The 11,828-nt window shown below is 43.3% G+C and overlaps 1 protein-coding gene across 1 annotated transcript; it reads right to left on the bottom strand.

Moving 5' to 3' along the window:
• Window positions 1-445: 445 nt before the first annotated feature.
• LYG1 (lysozyme g1) lies at window positions 446-7,932 on the bottom strand. The gene is made up of 5 exons (XM_003794361.2): window positions 7,890-7,932; window positions 5,224-5,328; window positions 4,085-4,287; window positions 1,042-1,174; window positions 446-564 (listed from the first exon to the last, which is right to left on the bottom strand). Exons 1-5 carry the CDS (start codon window positions 7,930-7,932, stop codon window positions 446-448), a joined length of 603 nt encoding a protein of 200 aa, XP_003794409.1.
• Window positions 7,933-11,828: the final 3,896 nt, after the last annotated feature.

Raw genomic sequence — 11,828 nt, 5'->3', positions numbered from 1 at the left:
ACAGCTCACAGCAACCTTCAACTCCTGGGCTCAAGCGATTCTCCTGCCTCAGCCTCCCAAGTAGCTGGGACTGCAGGCGCCCGCCACAAGGCCTGGCTATTTTTTTGTTTGTTTGTTTGCAGCCATCATTGTTGTTTGGTGGGCCCCGGGCTGGATTCAAACCCGCCACCTTAGGTGTATGTGGCTGGTGCCTTAGCCACTTAAGCCACAGGCGCTGAGCCCATAGAAACACCTTTAATGAGACGTTGTAACCCTTAATTCTCACTGCCCCCTCCCCACACAGAAAACAAAATGCAAGTAATAATTCTTCCTTTAATGTGATTCATGGTATCTTGATGACCTTCAGGTCAAATTCCGATTTGTAGTTATAGGCCCCAATGACTGGTTTTATCTGTGTAACAGTAGAGGCCTCATCTGTGATAATAATTTGGATTCATCTGAAGTGTTAGAAGCCGTGTCTCTTGAGGTACTTGGCTCTGGCAAGGACATCATTGCAGAAGTCACAGCTCAGGTCCTCGCTGCTTCTGACATAGCCAGCACCCCCACTGTAGGCACAGAGTCCTCCTGAAATGCACAGGATAGAATAATGCTAGCCTGGCAAATGCTTTGCTGCTTCAGGGTATTCAGCAGTTAACTTTCTCTTTTGAGACAGAGTTTCACTTTGTCATCCTTGGTAGAGTGCTGTACCATCACAGCTCACAGCAACCTCAAACTCTTGGGCTCAAGCAAACTCTTGTCTCAGCCTCCCCAGTAGCTGGGACTACAGGCACCTGCCACAATGCCCGGCTATTTTTTAGAGACGGTCTCACACTGCTCAGGCTGGTCTCAAACTTGTGAGCTCAGGTGATCCTGATCCTGAGACCAGCCTCAGTCTCCCAGAGTGCTAGGATTATAGGTGGGAGCCACCATGCCAGGCCAGCTTTCTCTTAACTGCCTAGTAGGAGGCAGCTGCGGTTTGGGGGAATCTGGTGCAACATATGTGTATTACACGTGTCTGTGTTAATGCTGTACTGTGAAACAACTGACTTGTGCTATACGTACCCCTCAGGTGCTGGTCAGGGGTCCAGGCTGGAAACCTCCTCTGGATTTCTTTGATTCTAATGGTAAGAGTCTCAGTTATCTGAGAAACCCGGGACTCACTAATCCAGGACATGGGTGTGGAAAAGTCAGCATCCTGGAGAAGGGGAGCAGAGGAAGAGTTGGGTAAACCAGACAGGAGGGTAACTCTGAGGCTCAGTGCCGCTCTCTTCTTTCCTTTCTCTTGTTCTCCTTCCATATTTGGTGGAACGAATGGGGATTAAACCCTCAGTCCTCTCCCATTAGGATTAAATGGTAAAGCTACTTATGTCTGTTAGGATGTTGATTGTCAAAAACACAAAAGACAAGTGTTATAGTCTGAATGTTCCTCCCCTCTGAAACTTAGTCTCCAATGTGGCAGTAACTCTAAGAGGCGATTGGGTCATGAGCATGCATTCATGGATAAATGGGTTATCACAGGAGTGGGACTGGTGGCTTTGTAAGAAGAGGTAGAGAGACCTGAGCTAGCACACTTAACCCCCTTGGCATGGGATGACCTGTGCCATCTTGGAACTCTACAGAGAGGCCCCACCAGCAAGAAGCCTCTCACCAGATTTACTCCCTCAACCTTGGACTTCCCAGACTCCAGAACTGTAAGATATAAAATTCTATTTCTTATAAATTACCCAATTTCAGGTATTCTGTTATAAGCAACAAAGACAGGTGTTGATGAGTATGTTGAGAAACTGAAATCTTTGTGCACTATTGCTAGGAATGCAAAATGGTACAACCATCATGGAAAACAGTCTGGTGGTTGCTCAAAAAGTTAAAATTAGAACTACCATATGATCTGGCACCCCCCCCCTCTGGGAATTTATCCAAAAGAATTGAAGTCAGTATCTCAGAGAGATAACCGTACTCCCATGTTCATGTTCATTACGGAGCTATTCACAAGAGCTAAGAGGTGGAGACAGCCTAAATGCCCATGAATAAAGAAAATGTTTTACATATATATATATTTACATATACACATACCATGGATTTTTACTCTATCTTTAACAAGGAGGAAATCTTGCAATATATGACAACACAGAAGAACCCTGAGGACATCGTATAAGTGAAATAAACCAGTCACAGAAAGACAAATAACTGCATGGCTCCTCTTACATGAAGCATCTAAAATAGTTAAATTCATAGAAGCAAAGACTATAATGGTGGTTGCCAGGGACTGGAGGACAGGGAAACATGGTGTTGCTAATCAATGCATATAAAATGTCAGTCATGCAAGATGAGGAAGTCCTAAGATCTGATGTATGACCCTGTGCCCATAGCTAATGATACAGTATTGTACACTTAGAAATCTCTTGAAATGATAGGTCTCATGTTAAGTTACCAAAGGGGAAAAAATAGTAAAGTTACAAAGTTTGCCTATGGAAGGGATGGGCAGACAGACTGTACACTGCTGCTTCAGTGTTAGGGTGACAGGTCCAGTTAATGGCTGAGGTAGTGTAGATAGCAGTCTGATACCTTCCTTTGATGTCCCAATTGCAGACCCTCCAAATCGGCCAGAGAGGGTTTTTTTTTTTTTTTTTTTTTTTGCACTTTTTGGCCAGGGCTGGGTTTGAACCCACCACTTCTGGCATATGGGGCCAGTACCCTACTCCTTTGAGCTACAGGAGACAGCGCCAGAGAGGGTTTTCTGTGCTTATAATTCCCTTTTCAGATGATCTGAGTGTCTAAAGGGAAATCTAACTTTTCATATGTGTATATACACGTGTATACACATTTATTTATATATATAAAACTGTCACACACTTAATTGATTAACCTTTCTTATATACCTTTGATTAACACTTCCATGTAGGTTTTACCATATTTAAGAGAAATGTCTGAATCTGGAGACTTCTTATTTCATCTTCCAGGGAGATAAACTCATCCTTTTCCTCAAAATCAGATTTTAGGAAAGAGGCAGACAGGGCAGCAGAAATGATGCCAGCTCCAACATCCCAGACGCCGTCCTAGGCCAGCCCTGCATCATCCCAGCTGCATGAGACTTTGCAGGCGTGACACCTCCTTGTGCATCCATCTCTTCCCTTTCGAGGATGGATTACATGCCCCGTCCTTATCTCATCAGATTATTGGATGGGTCCACAAATCAAAATAAGATAAAGTATTTGAAAATACTTTTAAAATTATAACGCATCATACCAAGTAGTCGTGGGAAGCAGATTTAAAGAGAACACTGAGAAATAAATTCTTCCAAAACATTAAAACATGACTGTGATACTCAAGTTTTTCAACAACAGTATGCAATGGGAAAAAATCAAGCCTCAGTCTCACCCTTGTCACCACTGATTCCCAAGTGCAGAGTTAATCCAATAGTCAGGTTAATGACCAATTCCCCAAGAGTCTCTATCTGCCAAGTGATGCCAGGAAGAATTAGTGTAAGAATAAAACTTGATCTTTAGAACTAAGAATTTGGGGGGGGGGCGGGGCTGGGTTTGAACCCACCCCCTCCAGCATATGGAGCTGGTGCCCTACCCCTTTGAGCCACAGGAGCCACCCTAGAACTAAGAATTGTGTAGGGAAAAGGAATTTAACATTTGTTGAGAATCTACCAGATACCAGATATTTTTTCACCTGATATCATGGAAGCTTCATAATTACAAGAATGACATTTATAGGTGGGGAAACTGAGAGCCAGTGAGATTGAATGATGTATTCAAGGTTACATGGCTACAAAATAACTGAGCAAAGATTCAATCTATGATCCTTTTTCTAGACCCATGCCCTGTTGGAAATACAGAATAGGGTCCCCTATTCTGGAAATATGGTATAATTTAACTTTGAAAGGGAAATGTGACTCAAAATGAAGCAGAAATGTTGTCATTCATATCTCTCAGGTAGAACTGGGACTCTTGCAACTCCAAGGAGTTTCATTTACTCTGTGTGTGTGCCCAAGCCATGCCATTATCCAAAAAACCAAAAAAATATAGTAAAGGTGCCTCCTTGGAGTTGTGCCATATAGTAGACTGGCTATATGTTATGTTAATCGATGGAGAGTTACCTGCACCACCTTAATCCCATTGCCCACATTGCCTACGTTGCCCACGTTGACCAGCATGTTGCCACCCTGAGACTCCCTAGACAAAAGACCAGCGATCACTGCAGGATCCATGCAGTACTTTTGGCCAACAGTTTGCATCATCGGTTGATATTTCAGTAGGTACGGCATGTCTATTTCAGCCAGCCTTTCGGAAGCACGAACTCCTAAAACGAACACAGAAGAAAAGATGCAGCTTGGTGTGACTTATGCTGAAATAGGAGCTCCAAGGATCTGGGGAGTGCTCTGGACTGAGAATCCCAAATTTTGGTCTTAAAACCCTAGTACCCATTCCCTAACTTGGGATTAGGACTCTCCTCTCTTGTGACCTTGAGTTAGCATCCCCCAAGGCAGGCCGGCAGGCATCATCTGTGGCCACCGATGCCCCTCGGCTGGGCACTGAGAGGCTGCTCTGGTCTATCCAGGACAATTCCATGAACTTGGGCACTACTGGTCCCATCCTACACACCCCACCAGGGTTGCCCAATTAGGCGTGCCTGTCCATTAGCTGCAACAGGCACATGGTGTAAGGGAGAAAGTCTCCCAAACCCTGTAAGTCCTTTGGTAGTTTCCTTGACAGGTCTGTTTACAATTGCCCACCTTTAAATCTTAAAATTATGTGAGCTTAAACCTTTATGAAATAATAAAAATACTAGGCAATGGCTTGGTGCCTGGAGCACAGTAGTTACGGCGCCAGTCATATACATCAAGGATGGTGGGTTCAAACCTGGCCTGGGCCAGCTAAACAATTGCAACAACAACAACAACAACAAAATACTGGGCAAATTAAAAATTAATACTAACTTATCTGGCTAGCCTTGCCTTCTAAGTATTTACATTGCTTAACAAGCACTCTGGTCCACATTATATTGATCACAGTTTACATCCCCACTGTAAAATCAATGCTGTACTATTATCCCCTTTTGACAGAGGTCAAGGAAGGTAAGTGACTTGTTGAAGAAGCAGAGCCAGGACTCTGACAAGGCTTTGGACTCCACACTCAATGCTCTTTTGGCCACTCAGTCACATGAGGCTTGTGGGAAACGGTGGGAGCCAAGATGCTATGTCGAGAGGGCAGGAGTGGATAAGGGGGTTATAACTACCACAGTAGTTCAGGCCGTGGCGTCTTCCAATCCCACAAGATGCCCCCGGGGTGACCAGGGTTCGGATGTTTCCATAGCATCCCCAGTTGCTGCTTTCAGACGAGTCTAAGATGAGAAAAGTTCAACCTAAGGTGCTGAACTAGAGCAATTGTCATCCATCTTCTGTCCATGAATGAAATGACACAAAAATAACTATGATAAAATCAATAGCAACATGAACTTCACTCCATAATAGAAACTCTTTTGAAATTTAAAATGAATGCTATGCTAGGAAATATCAAAGAAACACTTTGATACTAAATTCTCACCACATGTCTTGCAGACAAGAGGAACTATTGAAGCAATTATATTCTTTGCAAGTCTCCAGGGCTGCCTGACACTGTCAAGTGGGTGTCTTGGAACAAAGCAGAGATTATCTGTTTCCTATAAAGTAGTTCTCATCTTTCATCTTATATGAACCTCCAGCACTTCCCTCTGAAATACACCTAACACATTTGGACAGACTTAAGTTTGCTCTGGAGAAACACATATAAAGTTTGGGTCACCCTGGCATCTTAATCCAGACCCCAAATTAAAGGTGCTGCCTATAAATTGGGCCTTATCGTTGGCTTCCCTTTCTGTCGGGTGCACTTCTGGGCAGAGGCGTAAGGCTGCAAAAAGGGGTACACGTGCAGTGAAGCCTGGGACCAGCTCTCTGCACAGGGATTCCCTCTCTTCTTCCCTTTCTTTTTTTGCCTTCTCTATCTCTCCCCACTTGCCTCTGTCATCCCAGGTGTCACTGAAGGAAAAAAGTGGTTTTAGATGCTTTGGGCCACTGAAGAGAAAGACATTCCTTCTCTTCACAACAGGAGGAGGGCACGAGAGCCAATAACAAGACACCTACCGGGTGGCAGCGCCCGTACTCAGTGGGTAGGATGCCGGCCACATACACCGAGGCTGGTGGGTTTGAACTGGCCCAGGCCAGCTAAAACAACAATGACAACTGCAACAAAAAATGGCCTGGTGTTGTGGCAGGTGCCTGTTCTCCCAGCTACTTAGGAGGCTGAGGCGAGAGAATCACTTAAGCCCAGGAGTTTGAGGTTGCTGTGAGCTGTGACACCACAGCACTTTACTAAAGGTGACATAGTGAGATTCTGTTTCAAAAAAATAAAGACACCTACCAGGGACAAGAGAATAGTCCTTGTGAGAATCATCTCACAATTATAAGCCCGTAAGAATTTCTCATTAGATTTCTTTTTTCGATTCACTATTTGACTGAAGTTGGTTACATCCTGAAACCTTAATGATTTGCAGATCTTCGGAAATATATTTCTTGCAGATTATCATATGTGTCCTGTATGCTTACACAGACACATTTTAAGGTTTTATTTTCTTCTGAAGACTTTCATGGGTTGACATCTGAAAAAACTAGTATTTTGGCTCGGCGCCTATAGCTCAACCGGCTAAGGCGCCAGCCACGTACACCTAAGGTGGCGGGTTCGAATCCCCAGCCCGGATCCGCCAAACAACAATGATGGCTGCAACCAAAAAATAGCCAGGTGTTGTGGCGGGCGCCTGTGGTCCCAGCTACTTGGGAGGTTGAGGCAGGAGACTCGCTTGAGCCCAGGAGTTGGAGGTTGCTGTGAGCTGTGATGCCACGGCACTCAACCCAGGGGGATAGCTTGAGGCTCTGTCTCAAAAAAACAAAAACAAAAACAAAAAGCTAGTATTTTAGAGTAAATATAAACTTTACAAGCTCATGAGCAGTAATTTGAGAGAAATGTAGAAATGATAAGACCTGGTCTTTTATGAGTTTACTAACGAGTGAATGAGCCAACTGATTATCTTTAGGATTGGTAACAAATATCCCTAATGTTGAAGCTGGTGGTATCACTAATCGCTTTCTGTCTTGTGGACTTCTGAACCACATTACGAGATGCTCCAAGATCTCTATCTCTCTTTTTTTGCTTCTTCCGACTATCTTAGTTTGAATCTGAGATCCTCCAAGATCTTTATATTCCCCTTGCTTAAATTCTAGAATTTAAAAATATTTGTTGAATGAATATGGCAATGAATAAATGAATGAATATGAAGCCCCATCTGAGAAATGTTTCTAATTTAGAGCCAGGAAGTTAATTTAATTTAGCTTCTCCTGAGAAACTATGCTTCTTGCTTCTTTTTGTTAAAAAATAAGCACTTTGCTCTTTTGCTCCAGCTGCAACAAACCCTAGCACCAAGCTGAAGTTCATCACAGCAACTATGTCAGCCTCAATTGTTAGCTTAGTCAGATGTCCTTAATTCCTGGATTTGGTTTTCTATTTGAATTACATTAGTACTTTTATGGCAACCACCTCAATTCTTACATGGAAATATTTGGTTTATAAATAAATTCAGTGAACACTTCTGGTATTTTTATAGTAGACAATGAGCAGTTATAGTATATAAAGTCTGACCTTAAGCAACGCTGTTTTAAGCCCACCTAGCATTCTCGAGGTCCCCATCCTTTTGTGGGGCAGTTGAGGAAAGGCTACTTGTCAGTGGTTGCTCCTAACTTGGGGATTTATTGGAAAGCTCAGGAGAAAAAAATACTGTTTTCTGTGTCAGTGTCAAGTGTCAGAAGCGCCAGTATGTTCCTATGTTTATCCTTCCCACCTCCAAGGTCATTTAGAAGAATGCACCACTCTCACCAGTCAGGGCAAGGAGGCCCAGAAGCAGCCACAATGCAGACATGTCAGTGATCTGGGTCTACAGCTCCTGAAATGATTTTAAAATAAAAATTAGCTTGAAGATGTGAAAATGTCACTTGGCATCATAACAATATATAATGATTCTATGAAAGGAGTGGAGGCTGAAAGGTGCAAGCCTCCTCATTTCTAAACTAAGAAAACAAATGATCATAGTGACAAAACCAAACGTATAACAAGGGACTTTCGTGTTTTTGTTTTTGTTTGTTTTTGACACAGAGTTTCACTCAGTCACCCTGGTTAGAGTACAGTGGTGTCATTGTAGCTCACAGCACCCTCATGCTCCTGGAGCTTATGTGACCCTCCTGTCTCAGCCTCCTGAGTACCTGAGACTATAAGTGTCCACCACAATGCCTGGCTGATTTTGTCTATATTTTTAGTAGAGACAGGGTCTTGCTCTTGCTCAGGCTGGTCTTGAACTCCTGAGGTCAAGGGATCCTCCCACCTTGGCCTTTTAGAGTGTAGGATTATAGGAGTGAGCCACTGTGCCCAGCCCCATGTTTTCAATTAACTTAAAAATGGTAAACTTCAGTCAACACACTATCAAGTCCCTGGATACTAATTACTTCAAGAAGCCAAGATACTTCAATTCTCAACACCAAGAAACATAGTGACCTAACTCCAGATCCTGAAAAGCAAATTTTTGATGCATGTACCTTATCCCAAGAGTCTAGGTCTTCATTTTCAAAGGATAATATGAAAAGGAGAATTTTATAGTTAGATCTCTGAATTTGTATTCTTTTTTTCTTCAAGTTAGAAGAAAGCTCACTTAGAACGTACACTGAGTTTTGCTTTGGATGGAGGAAGGGGTTGGAAGACACTTCCCGTTGGAGAGCAGGTATTTTCACCAGCAAAGACAAATCCCCAAGAAGCTGGGCCATGGGCAGGGGTCCCAGGATTGAACTCATGTGGTGCTCTTGGGTCTAATGAAGGGACGCTGGCCCCTATGGAGTCCTATCCATGTGCTCTCTCTCTTTTTCATACCAACTATTCTTTGATCAGGTGCAAACAACCCTTGTTCTCCCATTAGCTACCAAATCCATACACAGATGCCACCCATAACAGTTTGTGGTTGACCTCAGGGAATGCTAGAGCTGCTGGCCTCCTGCCCCCAGAGCACCTCCCATCACCACTCTTGGTCAGCTGAGCCTAGAGAACTGTCACTTTGAATTATTATTATCACCTGTACTATGTGTATATGTAAATGTGGTACTTAGCACATCCCTGATGCTTTTCTCATGTTTGAAGCTTATTCTTATGGGTGGTTTCTTCTAAGCTCCCAGGAAGAGATTCTGTCTCAAGGTGGAGAGGCATTAAGGATGTCATTTGAATTCTGTCTTCTTAAGCTGTTGGGAGCATGTGCCCGTGTATATGTGCAGCCATGGTATTAGCTTTTCTTCCCTACAACATTGAGATTGTCTACCTGATTTTGCTAAGTTGAACAGAAAATGTCACACTCAGTCCCAACCCTAGAAAGGTACAGGAACATGGAATCTTAGATAGATGTGCAAAAACTTTCAGATTTAATCACCCCAAAGGAAATCATTATCCAGGACACTTTAGCCTCCAAGCATTGAATGAGAGTGGAAAGTCAATCCCAGGAAGAAAGAATAGAGAAAGAATTGCTTAGGAACAGGAAAAATTCATGGTCTCATCAAAGTGTATTTTTACAGAGGCTTTAGACTGGCTTTATGGAAGGACCTTTCAGAAAAAAAATACTGCTCACGCTTAAGCTAAATCAAGGGCATGTCATTTTTTTTTTCCTGCTTTGTCAGGAAAGAAAAATACTTCCTCTTGGAAACACAAGTGGAAGGACTTAGGTTTTTTTGTTTTTTTGGGTTTTTTTGAGACAAGAGTCTCACTCTATTGTCCTCAGTAGAGTACCATAGTGTCACAGTTCACAGCAACCTCAAACTCTTGGGTTTAAGCAATTCTCTTGCCTCAGCCTACCAAGTAGCTGGGACTACAGGCACCGGCCACAACGCCTGGTTCTTTTTTTGTTGCAAGTTGTCATTGCTGTTTTAGCTGGCCGGGCTGGGTTTGAACCTGCCACCCTTGGTATATGGGTCTGGTGCCCTACCCACCAAGCCACAGGCACCACCAGGACTTAGCTTTTGTTGCAACATGAGAGCTATCTTATTTTCCAAGCAGGGAAGTAAATATCTGTATTGAGATAAGGTAACCAGATTTTAACATTGGAAAAGCCGGACACCATTGTGGGGGACGGGGCCTGACAACAATGCAAACTTTGATAAGCAGTTCTTGATAATCAGTTCTCAACAATTATTTGTTATTATTAAAGTTTAACATTATAAAATTAACAAAAATAATATAAAACACATATCCAGGCAGAATAGCCACAAGGGAATATAAAACCGTATATTCCCTTCCTGTTCTCCCGTGTTCCCTAGCTTGTTGTGCATTCTTTCCAAAAATTGGGGCTTTTAAAAAATGCTGCAGGATGCAGGACAAATTGTTAAAAATCAGGACTGTCCTGCCAAAAGCAGGATGTCTGGTCACCTTACTCTAGGGGGGCTGGGGGGGGGATGGGGGGGGTACTTGTTTGTTCCAGACCGTTTGGCTCCTTCTGAGCTAATTGTCCTTGCCTAGAAGCAAGGGAGGGAGCCAGCCTCCTTCTGATACCTTGCCCAGGAGGGAAGTAGGGAGTTTACATTAGCCTTTTCATTTCCAAATGAAGTTACATTAACCTCTTCATTCCCAAATGGAGTTACATTAACCTTTCAGCAGCCAAAAACCGTATATTCCCTTCCCATTCTCCCGCTGCTCCCTAGCTTGTCGTGCATTCTTTCCAAAACTTGGGACTTTTTAAAAATGCAGTGGGACGTGTGACAAATTGTTAAAAATTGGGACTGTCCCGCCAAAAGTGAGACGTCTGGTCACCTTATATTGGGAAGGCACTTCAATGAAAAGAGTCTATGTAAATACATGTCCCACTTGCTTAGCGACACAGAGTTTCTTTCTGATTGCCCCTGAGGCCAATTCTTCAAAATAATTTTTTAGGGAAACAGCAAGAAGTGAAAAGGGACTTCTTATATGGATGGACTATGTGCTCCAGTTATAAACTTGGCATGTTGAAGAACCCTTCTCCATAACCAACTTTACAGGTGTGGATTGTTGAGGCATCACTGGGAGTGTCCACTGGCTACCTGTGACTCATTGGTTAACACCTCTGAGACTCCCTGCACTTGAAAACATTATAAAGATGCTTTCAAAACAGCACAATGGCCATAATGCCAACTATGACACACATATCTGTGTGGCATTTCACTCTTTCCTTCCTGGACAGCAAAACAGTAACAATTAGTAAGGGGTGTCCACAAGCTATAGCATAGGCCTGTCAGGAACACTGGGAACTGATGACCAGAGCATCCCGCAGGAGCCATTTGTGGTTCTCAGTGGCTTTGATCAGGACATCTCCTTCCACCCATCCTTTTTCTCCAAGGACTTTGTAATTCCCCAAACTTTGTTCGAGTCTATAAGGCATACCCTTATATTAAGGCCTTCCCTATAAGGCATACTGGAAGACCTTTTCTTCCAGTCCAATAATTTTTCTGGAAAAGCTAGAAACAAATACATTTGGTCTTGTAGTTATCTCACCATAGAACTCCTATTGCTTTTCTAGGCATGCTTTGGATCTTTACCTTGACCTTGAACAATAGCATTACAGGTGATTGGGGCCTCCAACTAGTCCATAAATGAGATGTATCAACACCAACACCCTGATATGCTGAGATGGACCTTGTCCCATCTGATGCTGGAAGAATTGAGAACTGTGTGATCTACTGCTCCAGGCTGTGTCATTTTAGCTGGCCGGGCTGGGTTTGAACCCGCCACCCGCCCTTGGTTTGTCACTATCATGTC

Source organism: Otolemur garnettii, unplaced genomic scaffold (assembly GCF_000181295.1).
Source record: "Otolemur garnettii isolate 467f Iridium unplaced genomic scaffold, OtoGar3 scaffold00079, whole genome shotgun sequence".
In the NCBI taxonomy this organism is placed as follows: Eukaryota; Metazoa; Chordata; class Mammalia; order Primates; family Galagidae; genus Otolemur; species Otolemur garnettii.
The sequence above is the reverse complement of the archived record's forward strand: the minus strand, read 5'-3'. Positions and strand labels throughout refer to the sequence as shown.

Coding starts and splice junctions, on each gene's coding strand:
- LYG1 (XM_003794361.2), bottom strand. CDS start 7,932: ATGTCTGCATTGTGGCTGCTTCTGGGCCTCCTTGCCCTGACTG. Junction 5,329..7,889: donor GGGCCTCCTTGCCCTGACTG/GTGAGAGTGGTG, acceptor TTCTCATCTTAG/ACTCGTCTGAAAGCAGCAAC. Junction 1,175..4,084: donor ATGGGATTAAGGTGGTGCAG/GTAACTCTCCAT, acceptor CCCCTTCTCCAG/GATGCTGACTTTTCCACACC.